This window comes from Pseudopodoces humilis, chromosome 7 (genome assembly GCF_049639895.1).
Source record: "Pseudopodoces humilis isolate 2021_Gansu_Grassland_sample_001 chromosome 7, ASM4963989v1, whole genome shotgun sequence".
NCBI classification, from domain to species: domain Eukaryota; kingdom Metazoa; phylum Chordata; class Aves; order Passeriformes; family Paridae; genus Pseudopodoces; species Pseudopodoces humilis.
Genome location: NC_142206.1, coordinates 45337040 through 45364251, shown reverse-complemented (window position 1 = coordinate 45364251; position 27212 = coordinate 45337040). Strand labels below are relative to the sequence as shown.

General features: G+C 37.7%; 1 protein-coding gene across 2 annotated transcripts in view; it reads left to right on the top strand.

Annotated features, from left to right (window-relative positions):
• The first annotated feature begins 2490 nt into the window (after positions 1-2490).
• The window catches only part of GALC (galactosylceramidase), a 31886-nt gene continuing 7164 nt past the window's right edge, over positions 2491-27212 (top strand). The window contains exons 1-14 of one of the 2 annotated variants that reach the window (XM_014249987.2): positions 2491-2792; positions 3698-3766; positions 5747-5810; positions 7756-7869; positions 9244-9383; positions 11522-11560; positions 16761-16891; positions 19112-19267; positions 21279-21403; positions 22588-22715; positions 23170-23259; positions 24515-24604; positions 24944-25088; positions 25757-25937. In XM_014249987.2, coding sequence (XP_014105462.1) covers positions 2625-2792; positions 3698-3766; positions 5747-5810; positions 7756-7869; positions 9244-9383; positions 11522-11560; positions 16761-16891; positions 19112-19267; positions 21279-21403; positions 22588-22715; positions 23170-23259; positions 24515-24604; positions 24944-25088; positions 25757-25937 — 1640 coding nt within the window. In that variant the 5' untranslated portion in view covers positions 2491-2624. Of the gene's footprint in view, positions 2793-3697; positions 3767-5746; positions 5811-7755; positions 7870-9243; positions 9384-11521; positions 11561-14660; positions 14789-16760; positions 16892-19111; positions 19268-21278; positions 21404-22587; positions 22716-23169; positions 23260-24514; positions 24605-24943; positions 25089-25756; positions 25938-27212 lie in introns of both variants that reach the window. The other variant, XM_014249988.2, reaches the window with a different exon arrangement.

Below are 27212 nucleotides of genomic sequence, written 5' to 3'. Positions count from 1 at the left end.
TGAGTTCTGGAAATAAAGCTGTATGTTAAAATAAATTCTTACTTGTGTCCATATGCAAAAATTTAATTTCTGATGTAAGCAGCACAATTTTCCAGAGTTTTTGTGAGATCTGGACATACACAGTATCTCAGATCAGTCATCCAAGAACAACAGGTGTTATTAATGTTTGCTGAGAAAAAAAAATCCAACCCTGAAACAGAAAAGCATTAACAGTGGAAAACAATCTTACTTAGAAAAGAAGCAGCAAGTCCTCAATATGTTTATTGGTTAAATTTGAGTTTACAAAAGATCCATGAACAAAGGTGTTGTTAGGAAAATTAATCCACACACACTAGAGGTTTATGTTCAAAAAGAGGACAGAGAAGTCCTGTAACTTTATTTGAATAAAGGGAGAGGACATGGGGTATTCCCCATGAGGTCTCTCAAAAATTTTAGGGGACTTTTTATTCTTGTATTCTCACCACATTTCCCTCTCCCTACTGGCTGAGGTACTTGAGAGGTACATGCTTCCCGAAACACCCAATATCCCCTTTTAATGTATACCCCCCCTTTTTCTTTTTCCTTGTGTCTCTATTCTCTTTCTCTAAATCCAGACACATAGCACAGTCTTGATTAACGATCTGTGTCAATTAGTGGAATTCCTACGGAATTTATGGTTCCCCCCACTGCTTCTTTCACCTTGTCATAGCTGGTCTTATCTACCATCAGGCCCAGAATTTGTGTGTAAAGACACCTCTTTCTCATTCCTTTCAGTCTAAAGAAAAAAATGGTTCAGCACAAGGTCAAGATGCAGAATGAACGTTGAATGTAAATATCCTTTTCCTTCCACCAAAGCAGATTCTGATAATGTTTTTCTGTACCAACTTTAAAGGGTGGGCACTCAGCACATCACAGGATTGCAAATATAAGTTTTGAAAAATGACGATTATTCACTCATGAGTGAATAAGAGACTGAATTTCACAGTTGAAGCCTTTTACATGAAGTAAATTGATGCACTGATCAATGAAACTATAAAAATGAAACAAATAATAATTCATAATGATTTTGCAAATCTTCCAGGTGTGCAAAACTGTACAGTCTGCTGGAATGAATGTGAAATAGGACCCGGAGCATAATGCTACCTGTGTCACTGACTCACAGTAGCCCTGAGGAAGTTACTCTGACTGTCTGCATGTAATAATGCTATCATATAGCTCATTTGGGTGTGAGCAGGTTCATTAGTTAATACTTGATATTGCTGTAAAGTGCAAAATGTTTTGCGAGTGCTTCGTATTGTTATTTAAAAAGAAATAAACAGGAAACGTCAGTCAGGTAATGTCATCACTGAGACATTAGATCCCTCAATGACAGTGGTAGACACACAATGACAAGGAGTGACCGAGGCTCGAAAAACAGCATTCTTTATGGTTAGAAACGTGCAAAACCGGGGCTTTTTCACAGGTCTTTCACAACGCAGGACATTAGCCACTGCATCTCCTCATGGCTCAGTCCTCCTTTAGGCGCATGAAGCATCTCTATGAAATACTGAGGTCAACAGACAGGACAGTTCCCCATCAGGATTTTTTGCACGATAATTAAGCTGATTGCCGATCTCCGGGTTACTTTTCCTCCGAGCCGAATGCTTGTAGGAGCTGGAGTCTGAGGGCACACCCCGACAATCCTCACAGAAATTTTTGGCGTGCGGCTCAGCACCACCTCGGCCGCTCTCATTTTGAGGCGGCCGCCCTACAGCGCACCCCTGTAGGCGTAAACAGGCTCGTTCAGCCCATCATAATTTAAACTCCACTTTCAGCATCTCTCTCTTGGGTCCTGCTGACACAGTTTACGGATCTAATCCCAACAGGGATTCCCCGGGAAGGGCGCGGGGCTGCCAGCAACCTCTGCGGGCAGGGCCTGTGCGGACCTGGCGCGGGGCCCGGGGCGGCTCCGAGCATCTGCCCCTGCGGCGATTAAAGATCCTCCTCAGGGCGCGCCGGAGCGCTCTCCTTCAAAGCGCCGCTTCCTGCCGACTCTTCAGGGAGTTTGGTGGCAGCCTGAGAGCGGCGCAAAACCAAGAAACTGGCTGTGCTGGGAGGGCCTGGAAATGAAAGACGCATTAGGAAACGCCGTTCTTCGCCCGGGACAAGTATCGTGCCTTGCCAGAGACCCAAAAAAGGAGAGTCAGAGACCCCGAAAAAGACAGTCAGCTTGACTCGGCCTCTGCACGCGCCTGCTCACGCTGCACTGAACCCCGCTGCCGTCGCGCTTCCACACAAACCCCGTCTCGCCTCACAGCCACGCCGCTTTCCCACACTCAGGATGGCCCCGCGATAGCTTCACTCGCTGCTCCGTGCCCAACTCCAGCATGGCGACACGCGCCTCACCAGCTTGCCCTGCCCTTTCTCAAAATGGCAGCTTGAGTTCAGCGGGCGGGGCTGCCCGTAAAGGCTGGGAAGCCTTCCTGCCCTCCTCTCCCTGGAGCAGCATGGTGGTGCCGGGCGCTGCCGCCCCGCCCCGGTGCGGTCATGTGCCGCGCGTTGCCGGGCACTGCGGAGGCGCTGCAGGGACGGGGCGGCCGCGGGGCGCGGTGTGAGAGGAGCTGCACCTGGACCAGAGCTGCACCGGGACCGGGACCGGGACCGGGATGGACTGCGCGGCTCTGCTCTGGGGCACGATTCTGCTTGCCTGCAGCTGCGGCCCGGCCCCCCCCAGGGTCGGTGCTGCTCCGCTCTTGGCGGCCACCTACGTGCTGGACGATGCCAACGGGCTGGGCAGGGAGTTCGACGGGATCGGGGCAGTCAGCGGCGGCGGGGTGAGCGGCTCCTCCGGGGCTGCCGTGCTGGTACCCTCTTCAGCGCGGCAAGGGGCTCCTGGGCTGGGCATCCCGTCAGGGGGAGCGTGTGGTGGCTTCGGTGGGGCCTGGGCCGGGGGTGTGGCGGAGGGGAGCCCTGAGGACTGGCGGGGTGTGGGGACACCCACACGACGGGAGCGGGGCTCTGCGCGGGAGGCCTGGAGGCGCTGAGGGGAGCGGTGCGGGCAGTGGTCCGGCTGCGGGGGAGATGGAGCCGGGCTCCGCTCTGCGCCAGCCCTCCGGCCGCCTGCGCGGGGGCTTTTCAGGGTGCCCAGGGCCAGCCGGGTCTTGGGTGCTGGTGGAGGAGAGCTAAGCCAGGGTGGATTTTTAGATAGAGGGTCTTAGTTTTACGCTGCCCTGTGTTTTAAAATGCTGGACGAGCCGCAGCCGCTTGTCGTCTTTCATGTGGTCCAGGCATCAGAGCCGTGAGATTCCCGGAACTTTTACCCCCTCTTCGACCTGCTGAGATGCTTTCTTTAGCCTCCTGCCTGTATGCCTTTGAGATCCCCGTGCTTTGGGATATGGTGAGCAGGGAGAGTTGAGTAGAGCAGCAGATGACCTGCTGGGAGGGAGCTGCCTTTTGCTTGTCATAAAAGCCGTATGATCTCTTTGTTTCTCTGTTCTTTGGACTCTGTTGGCAGTAAATTCCAGATAAATGGAGTAGAAGGAATTTGCAACCCGTGAAACCAGAAATGCACAGCTGAAGGTTTAGAGACAAGTTATGTCGGGGCTTAGCTGGGTTCCTGGTGCTATAATTATTTTTGTAGGCTTATTAGCTCTGTGAAAGGCATAGACTGAAAAGCTGGGATGTACTTAAGGGTTTGAAAGTTGTGTTTCCACATTTTCACGTTTTCTTTCCATTTTAGGCCACATCTAGACTCCTGGTGAACTACCAAGAACCATATCGCTCCCAGATTTTAGATTACCTGTTCAAGGTAGAGTTGGTTTCACTGCTAGAGCAATGTTTAATTTCATGTAGAATTTCTTACTGTGTAATATTGGAACTCCTATAGTATATTCAATGCTGCTGAAATGAGACAAAATCCCATCTTGTAAAGCATCTGTTTTAATGTTGATTGTTATCAGAACCTTAAATTTTTGGTGTTTTGTTCAGGAGTTTGTTCAGGACACTTCATATTGTTGTGAAAATTCCTTTTGTGTTTTCACAATGTGGTTTGAAAATATGTTTTCAAAAATGTGTTTACCCATATACTTGATATATGGGTAAACACATATACCCATATAATTATGTTATATTACCCATATACTATAATATGTATATAATATAATATATATGTATATATATGTATATAATATAATATACATTATATTACCCATATACTGTGTGGGCTAAATTATAAGTCTTTTCTGTGGCTAAGATAGGGGGTTTAGTTGTTCATAGTGATTGAAAGCAAGGGGGTCTTAGAGACAGTTTGGATTTTTTTGGAGTACAGATAGATTAACATAGCATAAAAATGACGGTGCAGACTGCAGGTTTGTAACAGCAAATCTATTCCAAACTAGTCTCAAGAACAACTTCAGTGGCTTTAGAAGGTATAGGAAGTTCATTGGTTTGTAAGCTGTGTTAGTTAGCAAGTGTAACCTGTGGAGTTACCCAACTTAATATATGGTAAGATTATTGCACTGGACATTAATAGCTTGTTTTGCTTTTGGCACTGTAAATTACTCTGCTGGAAGAGGATGTCATGTCACTTTCAAGTAATGCAATCCAGATGGCTGGAGGGGAATAATTTACCAAGCAGTTTAAAGAATTAATTTTCAATGGTAGAGTAAGGTGTAATATGTGCCTGGGGAATCAAAGCTGTTTTTTTGAGACTAAAGCTGTGTGCTACTAATATGAATGTTCTGATTAGGCATGTGGTAAAAGAAAATCTAGAGAGATCACTATTTTCAAAGAATTTTTGATGTGCTCTTTTACCAAAACCTCTTAAACCGTCATGTCTGGGAGGGGTGTACCTTGCCTCTGTTTCCTTGTCTTTTAGAGTCAATTTTCATGATGGGAATGGGAGAACAAATGTGTTAGAAGTTTAAAACAAAAAATGTCAAAAAGAGGAATGGTAAATTGGAAATACTTATTTCGCTGTAAAAAGCAAACAAAAATCCCAACTTGTAAGTCAAAAGACATGTCATCTATGCAGCATTTTTTTTAAATCAAATTGCATTCTTATGTCTTAAAACATTTTTTTAGATACCAAAATTATACTTGGGTCATTCCATGCAGGACGCCAGCTTATTAGTGGTTATTAAAATAATGATTAATTGTAAGTTCTGACTTGAGCAACTCTTAAGCCACTAATGGCTACAAGAACATATTGGCAGTAGAATCACTTGTATGAGCTTGAATTTTGTATTTGGCTTCACCAGTCAGATGCCAGGGGAGGGGTATAGTGGACTAGCCAATTGTTTTCCAATGATGAGTTTTTTCCTCTCTTGCCTGTTTGTAGTTTCCAGATTATTCCTGATCTGTTATGTATGCTCTTTATGTGTGTTACACATAAACTGTGTAACACTTTACAAAAATGAATAAAAAATACCAACTTCAACAATTTGATTTTAAAAGGAAACAAGTTTGACTTCTAATAGCCTTATTCTGTTCTGCTTTCATAGTACTTTGGTATTTTCTTGCGCATAGCCTATTTAAAACTTGCATGGTTGTGGAGAAGTGTTGTTAATGGTGCAAGAGTCAATGAAATTGTTGTAAGACGAGTGTACTATTTATCCTGGTGGATTTTCTTTTGAAAAGCAGAAATTTATATAATCTCTCATTACATTTATAATGGGTGTTTATAAAAGTAAAACAATTGCAATTTCAGCATGCTCAAAATTGTACACTTCTCTTATTCTTCTTGTTAACAGCAGGATTCTATCTGTTCTTCTGTCTCTTTTTTCCACAGCCAAATTTTGGTGCTTCTTTACATATTCTCAAGGTAGAGATTGGAGGTGATGCCCAGTCAACAGGTATGGATTTTGCATGAGCAGCATTTAACTGCTCATTTCAGTGATGCTGTAAGTAAGGTGTGCTGCACATGGAGCTGAGGCATGGAGATAGCTGAACTGAGTTGCAATAAACCATAATGCCTTTTACAAGAGAGATTTACACCAACATTCTGGAAGCAGTTCTCACTATCATATGGTTAATAGGTTGCATTCTAAAGCAATGAGTTCTTTTTTTTCCCCTACCATAGTAGGTTTCTGAGCATTTCTCACACATGAGTTTTGCAATACCAGCTACTTAGTCTTAAAAGCATGAAATGCAAAGGCATCTGATCAGCAGCAGTTACATTTCTTTTGTTTAATTAGCTGCAACATTTCACTGGAGTGGCATTGTCTGGCAGTAGGCAGTATTTTTTTTCTTCCAAGGAAGGGTTGCAAATGAAATGTCTTGATGTAATTTTCCTAGCCTACCTACTATATTTACATACAGGAGAAACTATTTAGTAACTGGTTGTGACCAAAAGCTGAGGAGCAGAGACTGCAGCTTGGGGTTTTTTTTATTTTTTTTTGTGTGTCTTTTTCTCAAAGTAAATCTGGCCACATCAGGAACAGACTTAAAACCAGACACAGTTAAATAGAAAGCATAGAATCTGATTTTGTGTTGTTACATATGTGTGTATATATATATATATATATCAGTGTATGTATACTTGTATGTATATATATACATTTTTCCCCTGTAATGTCTATGTTTTGTATAATTAGATACTGTTTTTCGTTCTTGTGTTTACTTCACAAAAATTGACATGATGAAAAGTACTGTACTGGGTTTAAGAGCTTGGCCATGAATTGCTGGGTGGGGGTAGTGAAATCGTCTTCAGGCATGCACAGACGTCTTCAAACACTTACTGCTGTCTAAGGAGAGTGTCACATACTTGTGTGATGGTTTCCAGTTTTGAAAAGGAGAACAATAAGATACATATATCTCAGTGCACTAGACTGCAGCTCTTCTGGCCTCACAGGTGTGATCAGGAGTTCATTTGAAAAATGTGATGCAGAGCCTAAATTTGGAATCTAATTGTTTCATGTCCCTGACAAACTTACATATAGCCAAGTGTTGGTAAGGTAAAAAAATGAATCCTATTTTCTGTAATGAAATGTGCTGTTTCAGCAGGCTTCATTTAAAACAAAATCTCATTAGGGGAGCTCTCTGCATACAATTTAACATCAGTTGCATAATTGTTGCAGTCATGTACACAAGTTGCAACTTGACTTTTGTGTGTAAGGACTTCCCATGCAACACTGGTTCTTTTGTGCCTTTCTAGTTTGTTTACCTTTGCCTGAGGAAATTCAGCACATAGCATTCAATTCCAAAAAACTTTTCCTGCAGTCACAGAACACTGTGAAAGTTGTAAACTACATATTTTACTGTAAAAATAAAAAAACACACACCCTCTTTCCATTGAAAAAATTCATGGTAGTTCTGTCTTTTCTCTCCCTGGATTTGCCTTGTGCGGAAGAAACAAACTATAACCTTCTTTTATTTGTTTTTTGGTTTAGAGATAACTTGGTTGTATAATGATTTCTTTTCCTCTTAATCTTAATGCTGTAACATTCATAGTGGTTGTTAATATCAAGATATGAGACAATAGCAAATAGAAATTTAGTGTTATCATAGCTAGAGATAGAAAATGCGTAATAGCTAACCACATCTGATGTTAAAAGCCAGCAAAAACCCTTCAAAATAAAAATATTAAAATTATCCTAAGTTAATATGCTAAGAATGAAGGGTATTGCATTTATGTCCCACTATTCCCTTGGCTTTGAAATACATACCAAGGAACTTGTGAACCATGTTGGAGATACGTGCTTGCATACTATGTTAATGAGCAGTGCAGAAAACTTCATGATGTGTAACAGCTTATGACACAGAAGATAATTGTGAGCTACCTGTCTCTTTCCTTCCTAGATGGTACGGAACCCTCCCATATGCACTATGAAAATGATGAGAACTACTTCCGGGGCTATGAATGGTGGCTGATGAAAGAAGCTAAAAAGAGAAACCCCCAAATTAAACTGATTGGTAAATTATTTTGAGCTTTTAGATTTAAATGGCTTTTTATTCCCATGACTAAATTACCTATCTGTCCCTTAATTAATATTTTAATTGGGAGATGTTTTGATTTTGCAGTAGACAAAGTAGAATCTCTAATATTTGTTCAGCTTGTCTTGATGCTTACCGTGTTTTATCCTGTTACAATAGTACAACATCCTGACAAGAAGCATAACAAATATCTAATAATTTGTTTGTATTAAGTAACTAAAGCTTTTAGTGTATCGCAGCAATGAACATGATTTATCTATCATGAGAGATGAATTCCCAAATAGTTGAGTAAAAAAAATTGGGAGGGATAAAGTAAAGTTACTGCAAGTATAAATGTGTAAATCTTTCACACACTGCATTTGATTAAATGTTCTTATTACAAACCAATCAAACACTTCCTCTTTACTGTAGTGATTCTGGTCTTCTGGTTTGTCCTGCATCTGTAGTTGAGTTGTAAGAAGAGTTTCCTTTCTTCCTGTTTTAATTGTGAGTTGTGTGTGTGCTGTGACAATGCAAATGTGGAACCTTAGGTTGTTTTTTTGTATTTTGGAAATACAAAATGTATTTCACATGAAACAAGGTAAGAAATCTCTCGGTTAAAAGATGTCTAATTTCCCCACCTTTCAGTGGGCTTTACCATATCCAGCCATGAAGCAAGGCTTGGTGCAGGATTTGCCAGTCAGGTTCTGTTAAGCTTACCATTTATGACTAATTGTAATTATTAATAATATCCCTCTTCCCTCACATCAACTTCTCAACAAAGGAAGGATGATTTACTTTTGAATTAGCCTATGGTATCATATACAAGTTGGCTGGACATGTAGCAGCATCTGGTTAGATTAATTTGTTTTTCTTACTTACTGCAAGATCCAGGGAGCAGCTGAGACTTGGAAATGCTTTTTCATGATCCTAATCTTCCTTCCTCTCTTATGATCAGATCATCATGTCTTCTGAAATTCATCTTTGGGAGATAAACAATTTTTCATGTTCTGGATTCACCCTTTGTCTTTAGCTTTGTAAATTTTTATCTTAAAATCTTTGGATTTTTAAACCTGTTAGAGCTAGTACCATAAAATTGACAGATTATATGCTGTCAGTTGTTCCCTAATAACAAATGTTTCCTAGCTCAGAAAACAAAAGTAGCTATTAATTACTTGATCATAATTTGTATTAGACCATACTCTGCAGTTAGATAAGTTACATTTCATTGTCTTCACTGGAACCAAGCAAGTTTCAAGTGCATATCTGTTCCTTAAATTTAGGTAGAGAAAATTACAACTTGCTCTTGAAGCTTGTTGAATAATGTAGACCAACCACTTACCTTATTCATTTGGTTTTTTTCTCTCTTTCCAGGATTACCTTGGGCATTTCCAGGATGGATAGGGAAGGGGGAAAATTGGCCCTATGACTATCCAGATATCACTGCTTACTATATTGTTTCTTGGATATTAGGAGCAAAACAGTATCATGATTTGGACATTGATTATATTGGGGTCAGTAAAGCAAAATCTCCTGTATATTTTGTGTGTATTTTATCTATCTTCACTCCTAAAATCTTGGTCTTACCTCTCTTTATTGATGACTGGAGGAAGAGGAGGAGGATGGCAACAGAATTTTTTTTTTTTTTGTAATTGCAGTGTTGGCTTGTACTGTTGCTAGGGGAAAGGCAGTAGTTGTGTTAGTTTACAGTCTTCCTGAAATTATGGCTGTTAAAGCAGAACAAGGGTCAAATGGTTCCTACCTTCCCAGTTTTAAAACAAAGTTACCAAAGAATTTGAGAGTTCTTTTACCTTTTCTACCTTGTTTGTTCTACTTGTGTTTCAGCAGTTATCAGATGACAAAAAACATCAGTTAACACAGTTTGAAAGTCAGCTAACATGACAGCATAAAACATGGTTGTTATTTTGCAGAGGAGCAATCTTTTACAACTTTTTCCATTATTACCTGCATTATTTATAGTAGATAAAAGGGCGTATTTTACAGTACAACTACTGTGTTGTCCTATAGTGCATTATATGGAAGTAGTGAATGAATGTCTGAGAAAAAATGTCATAAATTGGAGATGAGATAGAGAAGCAGACAATCTGAAAAAAACCCTTCAAGTTCACTATTGGAGCAAGAAAGTGTGTCTAGGATTCCCCTAAAATCAATCCTGTACTTACTGGACACTTATTTTTGACTCTTAAATGTCTTGATATGAGAAGTTTAGCTGCAGAAAAGCTGAAAATCACTTTAGCAGTCCAGAACAAAGCTTCAAAAACTGTGGTTCCTATCCCTCAGAAGTCCGACTTTTCTGCTGCAGTGTGGGAAGGTGTTTCTCACTAATATCTCCTCAGGAATGCATCCCCCTTGAGGTTGCTAGCTTATTTCAGTTAGATCAGTCTTGCACTGTGGGTAACATAGTGATACTTCAGCAATTCAGCTGGGAATTTCAGTGGGGAAAGGGAGAGCAATTGCTGTTACATTTTTCCCTGCTGTATGTTCTTTTAGTAGAAAGTAAGTTCTGCACTTCATGTATTTGAGTAATGTTGACTTTGGTGTTGTTACTTCACAGTGATTAGCCTTCTAAATTTTCTCCTTGTAAGAAAAGGGAATTTTGGCTTATCCAGATATTGTCTCATTTCTTTGTGGATCTGAAAATAAATCGGAAATACAGGGAATCAGTGAGAGGTCTGTGAAGGCTCAGAAGCTATCAAAACAATTCCAATGCTATTATGGTTGTACATGGTTAGCCTTTACCACTCTTTCTGCTGTAAGTATATGTTCTGTATCACTATTTGCTTTATGATGAGATGAGCCTTTCCTTAAGTAATGTTTTGATTGGCTGATTTCTGAAGTTTCATGTTAGCATTTATAGAAAGATATAGAAATATCAAAATCGATATTACTTACCCTATCTATAGGAAAGTGCTTGTACCTCACCAGGTAATCTAAACCTTTACTGTGCATGTGAGTCACAGTGTTCATGCTGTGGTTGGAAAAGAAAGCAACAAGATTCCTGCCTATGTCTTTTTGGTAGAAAGGAAGACCAGTGTTCCTGCTTTTGAATTTTGAGCTGTGTTTTGTTTAAACTCCCTTTCCATAAAAGATGAAAATTTCGAAATTAGTTAATTTTGTGTCTGTTTACTTAAAATATGCTGTATCTCTTTTGTGTTCAAGCTTGGATGTAGTCCTGTGTAAATTAGAAAGAACAGTTATCTTTATCGATTTGTTCAGTGTGTGAGTTACTCTCGCTCTTGTATGCCCATGTATTGTAACAGGGGCCCATTCATTAGGCCACACCTTGAAGCCACAATGAATTTCTCAATGATTTCTAGCAAACCATAGGGCCATTGGTAATGTAACACTGCTGCCATTGTAGAGCTCAAGCAGCTCTAGCATTTTTGTCAGCGAGAAGGAAATCAGGGGACCATAGAGAAAGATTAACAAGCACCTACTATGAACTTTCATAAAGAATTTTCCCCAGAAAAGCTGATAACGAAACCAACCAGCACTTCCCTCTAGCACACGGAAACCGTAGAGTTGATTAATGGATTCTATAATCTTACAGATATATATATAAAAATGAAATCTTTAATTCTCCATTGGCATATCCTGATTTTTCTAAATGGATTTTACTTTCTCTTTATAGATATGGAATGAAAGGGCATTTAATAGCAAATACATTAAGGTATGTACTATTTTCTTATTTCTGTGGAGTGCTTGTCCTACTGTGTGCAAACAATTAGCTTTTCTGAATTTGCGTAGGAAAGGGACCTTAATTCTGCAACTATATCACTTACTGAACTCTGTTTCTTGTGGTTGCATGCCTGGAAAGATAACATGTTCTGATATTTAGATTGCTTATTTTGTGTATCTGAAACTGTTATTTTGGACTATTATTTTGAGCACGTCAGTGTATGCTAAATGCTAGGACTTCTAAATGTTAGTGGAAGCTTTAATGAAAGCTAGTTGATGCTACTATCATACAAACTCAAATCATCTTTATACTGGCTTGGATATAGCTAGAAGCTAGAAGATCTAGAATTGCTTGAAATTCTGTTGCTAAGTTCTGTGTTTACAGTGCCCTTAAATATTGCTATTAAACCACAGTAAAGGCTCTGTGTTTTTAACTTTGCAAAATTCAGTACCTTTTGTTTGAAAAAGCTGTAGGAACACAGTATTTCACATAACCAACCTTGAGATAGCTCTAATATTTTTCACTACTGAATGTTCCTGCAGCCCCCCAGCCCTGCTTTGAAAACTCTCTTCTGTTTGTTACATTGTCTTGCAGTGAAATCTTAAGCAAAAGCTCCTGCTTTGTTCCTTTCCTTGTTGTTGCTTTGAGGCTAAGACACAATGGCATTACCTCTTCTTAAAAACAAGCAAGACTCAGAGAATCATAGAATGGCTTGAGTTGTAAGGGACCTTAAAGATCATCCAGTTCCAATCCTCCTGCCATGGTCAGAGACACCTTCCACTGGACCATGTTGCTCGAAACCTCATCCAGCCTGGCCTTGAACACTTCCAGGGATGAGCATTCCCATCCATTCCCCCTTGTCCTATCATTACATGCTTTTGTAAAAAGTTCCTCTCCATCTTTTCTTGTAGGCTCCATTTAGGTACTGGAAGGCAGCAATTAAGTCACCCCAAAACCATCTCTTCTTCAGGCTGAACAATCCCAAATCTGTGTCATGTCACCATGAGGCTTTCTCATCTGCTTGTCTTGGCTTCCTCAGTGGAGAAAAAGAATATGAACAAACTATTGAGTCTAGGGGCAACATTCTACTTTATAGCTTTTTGAATACTGTTGAATTGGGACTGAGCATTTGGCTTCTAGAGCTGAATATTTAGTTTAAAATTTGACCTTAAAATCACACAAATATTTAATGAAAAGTTTTCATTAAACATCTCTTTTACCATTTATTCTCTTACAGTGTCACTTGGCACCACTTCTCTCATCAGCACAATAGTTCTGTTTGCACTCTGCCATTTCACAAGAGGTCAATATACTGAAATGTACTGCTACACACCAAACGTTTTTTGTGATTCCTGTTAAGTTCATCACAGATAAGCTCTTAGTTATCTGGCTAAATTTTTAGTTGTGAGATGTTATTCTAGATACTTTATCCACTAAGGTGCTAGTTATGTTTCTTAATAAATAAAAAAAAAAAAAGAAAGAAAGAAATGGAGGTTCTAATGCTTCTAAATTCTTCAAGAAGACCCTGTTCTTTTAGTTATATGAATACTGGGTGTGAGAGAGCTATTCTGCATGTGTTACTGTGGAGTGGATTTTGGGTGCATGCAGTTCTGTGCCCTTGGTACTTCCCTTTCAGCATGGAAATTGTGCAGCCATTCATTTTGTTCTTCTGAGCTGTCTCTGTGGTTAGGCAATTTTTCTGAGTATCTAGGTAGCTACAATGCTTTAAATTACAAGGACCTTCTAGTATTATGAATTTTTCTTTTGGTAGACTTTTTGTTTCAAAGGTTTCAAACAGCTGAACAGAACTTCATTGCCAGTTTTCTTAGTAAATTTTATGTTTTAATTAGTTTTAGATCTAGATTGTCATCAGCACTTAGACTTTGATTTCTGTCCTTATTTGATTACATGAAAAATAGAAGTGCTCCCTATTTATCTTCACATTGCCAGAGGGCTATTACAATAAATTGTTTAAGGGTTCATGCCTACTGATCTTTGAATCAAATTGAAAAATCTTATATGCATGCGTGTATACACACAGTTCATCATTCTTTAAAATTGAAAAAAGCATTGGGTTTTTGTCCAGATGCAGCTATATGTGCAAGCTGCTGAAAATATGTTTTTTAATTTTTCTCTTTTTTTTAAATTTCTGGTTTGAGTTTTTAGATAGTGCCAGCCCTCTATAAGGCTGAGTATGTTTTGTGTGGATATATTTTATCTAAGAAGTTCCATGGACAAATGTGAGCTGTTTATCATCTTTAACGGTGAAATAGTAAAGAGAAACTGGAAAGACAGGAATTCTTTCCTACTGGCATGTTTGAATTCAAAGTTGGTCGCCTTCAGTCGCCTTGTAAATATGCAATTCTACGTTTATTCATTGCTTTCCTTGGAAGTCAGTGAAACATGAGAACTGAGCAGTGGGTAAACTTAAATATTAAACACTTAAAACATCAAGGATTTTTTTTTTGTTCAGTGAAATAGGCAGTGTAAAAAATGTTTTGGCGCTCTTCATTTGAACAGGACTGGTGTTTGGCAGAGATTTCTGTTCTTGTAGAAAGCTGCATGGATAGGTCTTTTATATTTTAAAACTTCAATCCCTGTTTTTTCAATATACTTTTTTTGGGATCAAGTTAACTTTTGCTTCTGTTCACTTAGGGAGGTATGTCCACTTTCATAATTCAGCCAGCTCTCATTTTTAGATTAGCTTAACATGACCGACTTTATGATAAATCCATTACTTTTGTGTAAGGAATTACATACGTGCCAGGGAGTCAGTATGCTGAGACTGTCCAAGTGGAGTATATGTGTGCACATGTGGTGTCAAAAGTTATCCAAGTGCTGAGAAGCTCATTTTTGTGTAATGACTATCTCAGTGTCAATGAGAGCACTCCAGTTTAAAAAATACTTTCCATTAACTTTGTCTTAGTTGCCACCATAGCTCTTGTTTGAGATGTGAGAACTTTTCTTATCCATCCTGGTCTGTAAACAGAGGCTTTCACTGACTCCTTCCAAAGTTCTTGTTTTCAGTCTGAAGTTTCATGTTGCCTCATTGATGAAGGCTGTATTTTAAGTGGTGTTATCTGTTACTAAGGTGCTTCGACATTATTTGGACAGACTGGGTCTATGGAACGTTGGCATCATCGCTGCGGATGGAAATTGGGACATCTCAAAAGAGATGATAGCTGATCCCTATCTTAATGATGCTATTGAGGTAGTCGGGTAAGTGTGGGAGAAGGGAGACATTTTAAACATTGCTGTTGCTTCCTATTTATAAGTCTCCATCTCCAGTTTCAAGAGTCATATATTCTTATTTCATACTTCCTAGCTGTTTCCATTTTTTCCATCGTGTCCAGTGGTGATGGATTATTCTTTCTTGTCTTTCTCCTTTCGGTTTAGTACATGTGTAAGCTGACCTTGTCACTCTTCCATCATTTCTTTAAAGTGTCCATTTAGGAGTTGTGTTTTAGGCTTCTTAGCATTACCAAATGACAGGAAACTTCTAACTAATCTGCATGTGCATGTTCCAAGTCAGAAAAACCTTAGGATTGAATTCTTGGTCTGCAACTGGTTTTCATTTTGGTTGAACTTGAACTTTCAGAGTGAAACTTATCACCGTGGGCTTTTCTGTGGCTGCAGCTGAGATTTTTCTGGTCAGAGCTAGAAGAGCTAGAGCTAGAAGTTTCTTTTTCTTGCTTGTATCTGCTAACAGATAATATTAGAAATGCATGCACTGACAGTAACGTAGAAGTAACATCAAGCACCCAAAGTTTGTAAACTAACACAGCCTATCTCAATTTTGGCAGCTGGGAATGCCTTCTGTTGGTGTTTCAGCAAATGTCAACTCAACTGTTTGCCTTCACTCTTGTTCCATAATACACTTTATTACTTGGTTTTGGCAATTTATTCTGCTGGTCTTGTTCTCTTTCTAATGTCTGGTTTCTCAAAATTATACATAGTTTTAAAAAAAGTACATGTTCCCAGTGGAAATGTTGTGTACAGATACAAATTGTTCACTTGTTTACATTTGTTAACTTGTTTATCTCTGTTGTTAACCTTACTGTGATAAGAACATTCTTGTGGTCACTCGCGTACTGTTTATCCTCTGTATATAAGGAAGCATGATATGCTCATCATAGTTTATATGAATGCGTGGTTCAAAGGTTATAGCAGGTCAGTTCAGCAGGGATTCTATAAAGAAACTGCTTTTGTATTTGTTGAGCTTGTAAACACCAATCACCTGAAAGTGGCTGCCTGAGAAATGCCAATTATAGTGTCAGTACTGAGTAACTCATTTGATTTAAAATAGACTTAAAAAAAACTTTCTTAGGTTAGGCAAGACTTGCAGCTCAGCAGGTGCATTAGGAAATGTTTTAGTAATGATTTCCAAGACAGTACATCTTGAAGAATGACTGTGTACAGTTCTTGTTTCTTTAGGAACTTGGCAGAATCAAGGATAGAAGTACTTGTTTATGTTTGTGTCTTTAGAACCACAGACATGTTTTAGTTGTTGTTTAAAATGTAAGTTCTTTTTGTCAGAGGTTTTTCTTCAATGTCATACAGATCTTTCCTCAACTCCCCCTCCACCACTGATCACAAAAAATGAACAGTTAAGTTTTTTCTGTGCAGTGGTTTTGTTATCTATCAAGAAATTAGGGTTACTACAAAATGAGAACATGTTTCTCAATCAATGCTGACTTTAAGGTACTACCTACTCCAGAGAGTTCTGCTGACCTAGTGAAAGATAATAGTATTTAGATGTCTGTCCTTCAAATGCTCAGGTTCAGAAAGTTCATAAACATCTTGTAGTTTAGCCATCAGCCCTGTAACATCTAAGTGGCTAATCTGCAAATAGAGTATGCTGCATGAAATGTGATATGCTTTGCCTTAATCTGTACTTTTGTGTCTGTAAGAACAAAATGTTTTTGATTTTTCCTTTTCTTATGTATTTTGGAATTCAGTATAGTAGAAGAAGGTATCCTTTGAAGTCACTTCGTATTTGACAATCTTGTATGTATTGTTTGGTGTAACAGTTGTCCAAGTTGCAAAAACCTGAACTGCTGAAGCATAGTAGTTTTTTCAGCTAGTGCTGAAGAAGATGCTGCCTTTCCAAATATAAAGTTTTGACAATTTGAAAACCAATTTTTTTATTTGTTCCTTCTCTCTGTTCTTTGCTCTCCTTTTTTTTTCCAAGCTGTTGAGGTACACATTGGATAAGCATGGTCTGGAGCAGGTGAGGATCATAGCCAGCGATAGACTGTGGGAGCCCATTTCCTTTGTCATGATGATTGACTCTGAGCTCCACGGAGTGGTCGATGTGATTGGGTAGGGGGTTCTCTCTGTTCTTCTTTCTTGGTGGTTTGTTTATAGTTTGTCTTCATCTTATTTATAACTAACACAGCCAAAGCTTTACCTCTCTGTACTCTTACCTGCAAGGAAAGGATTGATACTGTAAAACTTTCTTACTAACCCACATCAAATCACACAGCTCTTGTCCCAGTAACAGCCTCAATCTTTCATTAAATCAGGAGTCTTCTATCATGTTGAAGATTCGTGTTGGGAGTGGTCGCGCTTTTGAGGGATTGAAGGTTTTTTTGGACAGCACTGTTTATTCTGAGAGTTTTGGTTCCTCTAACTGGTATGCAAAAAGTGCTTTAGCTTTACAACTTAGTACACGGCCTTGTAATTTCCACTGGTTTGTTACTGAAATGTTTGTCATGCAGAAATGAATTTGGGCTGTGATTCTTCTTTGCGTTACAGTGGTTTGATTCTTAGTTCCCATTTTGCTTTGATGACAAGTTTGTATTTGGAAAAGATGCAACCAGCTGACTTGTTTTACTAGTTCTGGGTTTTGTCATAATAATATTTTACTAGTAGACTAAATTTGAGATTGGCTACTGACTTGTTGGCTGAATGGAAATGTTTATACAAAACATTAATTAACTTTTCTTTTTACAGTTGCTCTAAACTTTAATGTCTAGGTGCCATAAACTTGCCTGACCCAATCACATGCTTAAAATGTGTCAGTTCCTTGCTTCAATTTGAGTCTTTTCCATTCATCTTTATATACCTGAACCATAGGAGGTGTAGAAATGAATGCTTTTTCTGCAAATACAGATAGACAGTCAGTATCATCAACCTTTGCAATCAGTCTCTCCCCTCATTCTGAACATGAACAATATCTTGACAGTTTTTCATAGATGGAGTCTTGGATCATGTCTGGATGAAACTCAATGTTTTTTACACTGTCTAAGTAAGCTGTATTTGCTTAACTCTTTATAAGTCTAAGTTTTACATCCCTACTCTGATTCAATCTTAACAGGGAAATTATTACACTCTCTTGTGTATTTCAGCTTTTATTGGGATATTGGCATTTAAACACATTTTCAGGAGTGTAGAAAGACAAATTATTCCTACTTTACTTTGTTTTTGAAAGCTGTGCACTTTATGCCATTACAAAAACCTTTTGCTTGGTGCTAAGGCAATACCTAGGTTTCCAAGCCAAAGGCGAAATACACAGTAAACCGTACAGGAGAGCAAAATGTTGCTAAAATCTCTATTATCTGTCACATTTCCATTAGTGAAGCTATGTATGAAGGACTGCAACACTGGGAAATGGCTCATTGGCCACTAGAGGGAAAATATTGGAAAAAAACCCAACAGTCAGCCTAGAAAAACTGGCTTTTCTTGTATTCCTGCCACAAATGTATCAATTGATCAAGTTGCAGGCTAATAGTAAAGGAAATAGTTTCATTTTAGTGTACGTATTAAGTGTGTTCAATAAATGTGCGAAGTGGGGAGAATCACAATCCTGTTTTCTGTAAGTGGTTTGAAAGATTTTATTTCAGTCAGCAAACCTTGCACTGCATTTGGTGGGTCATGTCTTAACTGAGTATAATCAAAGTCTACATTGGGTGAAAGGATTTGTCCTCATATTAAGGAAGATCTTGAAAAGAAAATTAGCTCTCACTATATGTTTCAAGTATTATCAGTTTATACCTTTGTTATTTCTCTAGTCCAACTAGCATGTTTTTTTGGAACCTGAGTTTATTAATAAAGATGTACAAAATCAGTCAAGTTCATGTTTTGTTCTAAGACATTCATGCAGCTAAATTCTTAGCATAATGCCTAGTGCTGTATCTTACTGTTGGTTTTACATTATTTATGGTTTTGTTTAAGATAGTATGATTTAGCGTGCATTTTCTCTATTCAGCACATTATGGTAATGACCATCATTAGCTCAATTTCAGGACAGAGATTTGCTTTAGCAAACTGTGAAAATTGCATTGTATCTGTAATACAATCTAAGTTTATCTATGTGCTATCATGTAGCAGAAGAAATAATCTACTGATGTAAATACAATAAGCTCTAGAATGTTACAGCTCCCCCTTGTTCAATTTTCTTGTATTCCACTTGTGGTATTCCAAAGAAATTTTATTTTTCATTTTCAGTTTGAAGGAAGTGAATCATTACTGCTATATGTACTTCCAAAATTTGACTTTCTCTTTGTACTAAATGCTCTTTCTTTTCAAAATATTGTGTAGGGCTCACTATCCTGGGACAAAAACAGTGCAAAATGCTATATTAACTGGGAAGAAACTGTGGTCATCAGAAGATTACAGTACTTTCAATGATGATGTTGGTGCAGGATGCTGGGCTCGGATCCTGAACCAAAATTACGTGAATGGAAACATGACCTCGTAAGTGTTGGGCACTGTTGCACGCTTTCACAACTCGAAGTGTAAGAATTATTTAAAGTACTGTATAACACATCCATCTGCTCTGGTGAGAAAACAGCTAAACTGAAAGTGACCCCGATGTGGGCTGAATTCAAATATAGTAAGATAGGAAGTCTGCTGTTCTGACCTCTTTCTGAGGTAGAAGTTCCAAAAGTTTCAATATATTCTTGTTCCCCAGCACTCAGTAGTTTATGCAGTTAATTTCAGATGCCTTTGAGACTGATGATAATTATTAAAAAGAGAATGTTCTTGAGAAGAGCTAACAGTTAAAAACATTGGAGGAAAGTAACAATAAAAGTAATTTATCATATTTTTCTTAAGGTCTTTATCAGATTGTATGTCTTCAGTTAAACAGAGAATTACAGATGTAGTTATCTAGTTTTTCCATACAACTTCTTCCTCAGAATCAATTCTTAAACATGCTGTAGTGTTTTGATAAATTTACTGTTTTCTGCACATTTTCTTTCCAAACTGAAAACTGTAAAAAAATGTTCTCTCTACTGTGAAATTACATAACTTAGTTTTAGAAAAGAATAGAAAATACAGTTAATTTCTGGTGCAACAACTGGTAATCTGAAAGAAAAGGTTTGATTAAAGAAAAGGTAGGCATCAAGATGTAAGCAAAATTGTTCAAATCTTTCAGATTCTTTATAACTTCATTTTGGAAAAATAAAGAGAAATCTTCTAGTCTGTTGCTTCAAGTTGAGTGCTGGAAAAATTACTGATACTTGTAAAGGGAAATTTTTTTAGTCACCTGGTTTCTACAGATATTTTATCTTCTCTGCAAGCTGAAATTGTCAAACAGATGAATATTTCTTGCTTGAATTCCTGATCATTCTGCTTCCTTCTTAATCCTCATATACTTCAATATCTTTATTTGAGGTCCTTCTTTTCCCATTGCTTTTCCATTTTTCCAAGTCCTTTCAAGTTATATATGCCCCATTTCTTTCACAGCCTGACAGCTAGGCGTATTTAGAAATTATTGTAGAATATTTCCAAGTCCAGGTGTCCAACAGTGAAGCTGTCTTGGCTTCTATACTGAAAACAAAATCTTTCTGACGAAAGGCAGCTTATCTTTCTGCTAAGTTTGTTTCCTTTGAAGTTGAATTTCCTACTTTTCTTTCTAAGTTTGAAATCAACAGAACAAGTTTGATGTGAGCAAGCTGAGTTTACAATTCAAGAGTTGTTTATTTTTTGATCACGTTTTTGTAGAATTCCAGGATCTCTTCTGTGTGTATGTATAGTGTGATAAGTCTGTGGCAGTGACTTTAGAATGAGGCCTTTGTACTCACCTGTACACAATAGCAAAACAGATTGTCAGCTTTTGCCTTCTGCTTAACTGCTCTGTTAAGCTATATTTCCATATTTAAGGCCCAGAGGTCTTAAGTTTAAAGTCTTTGCAAAATATTTTCAGTGAAGCTCAAATCAAAGTGTGTGAAGTGATTGTCCTTGTCAGGATAGAGCAACAACTCCTTGAGGATGGCTGGTTAAAGTTGTTTTCTGTTTGTTACTTACATGGATAAAGATAAGGTCTTTTTTTAGTGATGGTACTTAACTGCTTCCCTAAAAAACTCTACCCAAAACAACTACCACCATGCACAGAAATAACCAAGCAATCACAGAGACCTGAACTGAACAACACCCAGCAAAAAGCTGTAGACTTTGCTAAGAAACCTTTTTCCCATCAGAACAGGAAAAAACCCCAAACAAATGGAGTCTTTACCCTCAATACATGTTTATTTTAATGTATAACTTTTTGTGGTGTTACAGTCAGAGAATTTGTCACCAGTTTTGGAAGAAGTTCTCAACACTGGAAGCTGAATTTGATTTATTTTCCTCTCCTGTGGGTTTTCTTTTTCCTTCCACCCCCCAAATTGTTTTCATTGTATACTGGAAAAAAAGGAGAAATGGATTCTTGTATTAAGTTAATTTAATACTGTCTATATGAATGAAGAAAATATTTTTCTTCTAGAACAATCGCATGGAATTTGGTGGCCAGTTATTATGAGGAGTTGCCCTTTGGTCGATGTGGATTAATGACAGCACAGGAGCCATGGAGTGGCCACTATAAAGTTGAATCTCCTATCTGGATTACAGGTGAAAATTTTGCAGTTATAAGTTGGTGATCTGACACCGAACATCACTGTACTTTCCAAGGCCTTTATTTATTTAGTGGTTTTATGTGTATTAGTTTTTGTACCAAATTGAGGTAGATTTCTGGAAAGTTTTGTGAATACATTAAAAAAGAAGAAAATAATGTAATTTCAATAAAAAGCAGAAAGATATAATAGTAAGGGAAATATTTATACTTGTTGTTTAGCTGTATCAAAAATGAAAAAGCTACTGCCTTTATAGTTGCTACTATTAAAATATTTAAATCTGAAGTGCCCATAAAGGTTAATGTGCTTTCTTGTTTCCTTTCCCTTTTTTATTTTTAATCTTTGAGTGTCAATCAGTTCCATTTGGTACTTCTCAATTTGCAAAAATGGAACAAAGAACCTCTGTATTCTTTTCCTACTTGACATTCTTGGCTTGGGTAAATCACCATTTCCTTGAGCTTGGGGAAAGGGAAGCATGTGCACGTGGTGTCCGTGGCCACAGGGATTCACTGGCTACTCTGTAGTCCTGTGATATTTTACTGCCTTTGCCACAGTTCTGTAGCGCAACTATGCAGTGCCATGAAGGAGGAACCAGACAAATGCTTTAATTTTTGCTCTTCTTCTAGTTACCTATAAATGTAAAAGCATTAAAGGAAAAATGGCCGGGTTTCCCATGTACAGAACAGCTGAGCAGTTGTTCCTGTGTCCATATTGCTCAGGATTTTCATGATCTGGGTCATATTCTTGGATAGTTTCACTTACTTTCTGAAAACCCTACTTATTTAGTTATTTCTCATGGATTTGCCCATCTGTGCTTTTGCTGCCCTAAATGTTTCCTTTATTTTAAGATTAAAAAAAAAGGGAAAATCTAAACTGCGATGAATATTCAAATTGAATGAACATGATTACCTTATATAGTTTGTACTTAATGACTGAATAATTATAATTACTATCATTTTAACTGTTTTGTCTGCCACAGTGTTGATATTTTTAATTTTGCTGTAGTATAATTCTTTAATCTTTCCTCTTATATAGGTAAATTTTGTTTTGGAAGTTCTATTACTTTCTTCCCCAAATCAGGTTTCAGTTTTGTCAGCACGTATGAGAAAGAAATTTAATTAAGCCTACAAATGGTACCATTTTTATTAAGTCTTAATTATTGTATTCTGATTTTTGTCTCAGCACACACCACACAATTTACTCAACCAGGCTGGTCATACTTGCAAGTGGATGGACACTTAGAAGGAGGTGGCAGCTTTGTAGCTCTGACAGATGGCCTAGGGAACCTTACCATCATAATTGAAACTATGGTATGTTCATCAGCAATTCCAGTGGACTAGAAAAATTACAGGAAATGTTTTATTATGAAGAACCTGTCTTGATCTATGTTATTCAGTATCTGTGAATGTTCTTTGATACTTGTAGCTTTATTAATGAGTTCACTAGAGGTAATTTTTTCTATCTGAACTTCAAATGCCTTGTTGAGACTTCCTGGAGGCCAATATATATGCCATCTTTATCTTTTTATTACACATTATCTTTAATTGGATGACACCCTGGGAGGAAGTTATATCATGTGCTTTCTTAAAATCGGTATTTGTAATAAAATTATTAAACTACTGTAATTGCAGGTATTAAGATAACAGAGAAACAAACTATTGCTCTTTTAATTTCAATTCTATGCTGTTGGTTTTTCATGAATTTTGCCATTTGTTGCATTCTAGTAATGTATGTCTCTTCTGTTACATTTATTTTTTTTTTCAGAGTCATAATCACTCTAAATGTATCAGGCCTCCATTGCCAAATTTCAATGTCATACCTCAGAGAGCAACTTTCTACCTCAGAGGGTCATTTGTAAGTAGACCTTGAATACATTTGATAAGCCTTGTAAAATGAATTGTCATTCTTAATCAAATACATACAAGTCAGTATCACAGATTAGCAAGAAATTAACAGTCTTCAGTGTTGGAGGCTGTTTCATGCCTGGTGAAGTTTTAAGCATTCTGTTTCAGTTTTACCATGAGATGAAATGTCATAACTGAAATTGTAGAATTGCTGCCTCCCAGTCTAATCATCTGTATGTTGAAGAAGAAATTCTACAGGAGAGAAATGCAACTGAATTTTTCTTTAGAATTTATTCCAAGGCTGGGTGCTCTGACATGCTGACATAGTTTGCTGGACCAGCACAGCCATGATCTTTTTAGTTATCTGTTCATTTTCAGAATAGCTGTAGTTGATTTTATACTGTAGATTTTGTTGTCACATCCTGTGAAGAGATATTTGAGAATCTCCCAGTTGTTGATTTGTTTATTTTCTTTTTTAATCTTGCTAAAGTAAATTTCCCTCTAATGTTTTCACAGTGTAAACTGGAGGGAGTCATTGTTAGTTGATCTGAATGACTCCTTCTCAGAAGCTGACATTTACTTATTTGGATTTGATTTTTATTTTTTGGCATCAGTAATTTCCTTTAGGAGGAGATAATTTGGATAATACTTTTGGCAGCAAAATAGTTCACTGAGGAAAAGTGTTTGAGTGTCAATTTGGATACACAGCTCCCTTTTGGGGAAGTATCAGATGGCTTATGCAAACCAAGCTCTAGGTCTCTTGCTTTGCTGTTGATGTTGGTAACTGAAAAGAAATTATGGGGGTTATATATGGTTGATAGAGTATTGCAGAAGGATGGAGAAAAAGCAAAATACTTTGCTCAAAAATTAAAATCAAAGAACTAGCAACTAGACTGAAGGCCACATGAAAGTGAAACCAGTGGGATATTATTTCAGTCCAATTACTTCTTGGAGGAGAACTTGTATCCAAGGTGTATTGTTGGTGAAAGAGAAGGTAAAGATTGTGTCTGTGTTTGTACTGCTTTCTGTCTTTGTAAGCAACATTAGGGCATGTTAGGACAATGCTTTATTAATGAATAATCTATAAAAATGTAAGGCATATGTAATGATTAGCTGAATAGAGTTGTGGCCTCTAATGTGATCAACAGCTTTGAAATAACAAAAATTAGACACTTATAGAGGACTGGTATTTTTCAAGTTGAATATTCAAGGTTGTTTATTTTGCTGTTGTTGTGTTTTAAACTGTATGGTGTGTTCCATTGTAGTATATGGTGGAAATCCTTCAAGTGTGGCACTCTAGACTTGATTTTGAATCTGGACACTCCAGTCTTTTCCAGAAACTCCGTCCTGTAAAGGTAAGTTGATAGTTTTGATTACAGTCCCTCTGCAGTTTCAGATGTGTCTTTCCTCTTTGGTGAAAGTCCTCAAATTTCACACTTAAGCTGCATATTTAGGGCTTGTTTAAATGCTGTTTGAGTGCAGTTTTACTGGCTATATACAAGATTACCTGGAGGTAATAAAGAATTTGGGGAAAATGAGTTCTGAAAATAGCCCAGAGATATTTAAATGCTGTGGCAAGAAGATGGGATTTTTACCTTAAATCAGAACTTCAGAGGATCTTCTTTACTTCTGGAACTTGGGTATTTTGTCATTTAGTCGGTAACCTTTGCAGCTTGAGCTTTCTTCAATTCCAGGTATGGAAGGGAAGATTTTCTTTAGATCTAAATGTGGATGAAGTCTACACTTTAACCACACTCAAGACAGGACGGAAATATAGTTGCCCAGAGCCGCCTCCTCCTCAGCCCTTTCCTTCAAATTACAAAGATGATTTCAATATACGTAAGCAAGAATTCTCTTATCCAAAAACTTAATTCACACGCAGATATAATTGTAACGTGGGAAGATAGTAAGTTATGTTATTTGAATCCTCTACATGAGGTAGCCTGAAGGTCTATTTTGTTTTTGTTTATTTATATCAGTTTTTCCAGCAACTTATACCTGTATGACTGTACACCATATGTCGCTGTTTGACAGAAAATGATTCACATGGACACAGCTCAATGTGTGATAGGAAAAAGAGAGCGATTTATTCAGTGATTCCAGTATTTATAGATTCTCGACAATGACCAGGGATTGGATAGTTAGGTTACCACCTTCCCAACCACACTGGTCGTGAGAAACAGCCATCAAAGACATTTCTTTAATGGAATGTATAAGCATCTATGTTTATAGTTACTTTCCTGGGAAAATGGCTAGAAACTATGAAAACAAGATCAGAAGGCTTAATTCTTACAGCGACAACCTTACACTTGCAATGAAGTGTATTTAATGTAATATGTGGTGTTCATGTGTTTGCAAAACCAGTGCTTAAAAACTTCCATTTTTGGGATTGCTTTGATATAGCAAGTCAGAAATCTGGAGAAAATTTTCAGGGAAAATTTTTGAGAATAAGTACACTAAAGAAAAGTAATGTTTTAGAGTTGATGTGTATTTTATTTTCTGAACAGGTAATCCACCTTTCAGTGAAGCCCCAAATTTTGCAGATCAGACAGGTGTATTTGAATACTTTGTAAATGCTTCTGACCCTGGAGATCATGTGTTCACACTCCGCCAGGTGGTGGTTCAGCGGCCCATCACTTGGGTTTCTGATGCAGACCAGACCATCAGTGTCATAGGAAATTTTAAGTGGTATGTAAATACTATTTTGTAGCAGCATTTGGGGAAATGTCTTCCTCACCAGTGTGAGTAATGACTGGTTAATCTGTCTCAAGTCCCGTTTGTCTTGGACAGAGGGCTTTTGCCTCCAGATTCTCTGTAGTCGTGTAGGAATGATGATTCAAGCACTTCTAAAAGTCATTGAGCCCTGCTAAGGGCCAAAGGTCAACTGTGTCTGTCTAAATGACTCTTAAAGGATGGAGAATCCACCACATATCTTGGTTGCTTAGTCTAATGCTGCAGTGTCTTAGAACGTTTCTTTTTCCTTATGTCCTGCTGGGCATATTTGTTCAAGCTAATTTTTTACACTAATGGATCTGAGTTGGCATACTAGAAACACCAATGTGTGCCCTGAGTTTCTTATTTCTTAAACTGGACTAAGAAAAGGATTAATTTTGAATTATATAATTTAGAGTTATTTGTTAGCAGTTTGATCAGTCTCATAACTCTCAGACTATTTAGTTGATAATTCAGATGTATTTTTTGCAGACTGCCATCTTCTGAGCAGTTCCTAGAATTGTATGCTGAGCAGTTCCTAGAATTGTATGGATTTGATGCCAATGCTACTTCAAACTTTTATTTCTGGGTGAAAGTAACTGGTTTACTCTTTTGATGAAAGTATGGTTACAGTTGCAGTTCTTTCTAGGAGATAAAAAATTGCTAGGCACTACAATGACAGTAATTCAGAACCAAGCATCATATTTTAGAATAATGTTTATTTAAAATTAATAAGCATTTGGGGAAGAGCCTGTTAACTAATTATACTTTTAATAGTAATAATAAACTTCATACTTAAAGCTTTTTCTTCTGCTTAGAAGCCTAATCTAAATTGTTTTGATATGTTCTTTACAAGAGCCATTCTGTCAGGTTTTTTTCACTTTAATTAGATCGTTGATCTGGCAAATGGTTTTTTAGAACATGTTTCAGACTTCTAATTTCAGGCCTGGAGTCATGATTGAATCACTTTGGTCCAAAACCTGGAAAAATAACACCCTCTTGTACTTGGAGGTTGTTCTTCAGTTATCAGATGTTTTCTTTTGCAGCCCTCTGTTAAAAAAAATCTCACATTCCCCCTATAATCAACTATCCCTCATTGAGTAAATCGTACTGAGTGATTCCTACAACAGCTACATAGGAAATATTGTAAAATTACTGTACTGAGATTCCTAAAAACTTCCTATTATTTTATTTTAGTTCTGTTTCTTTGAGTCTTCATCTTGCTTTCAAAACCAAGCTTGCTTCCTGAAT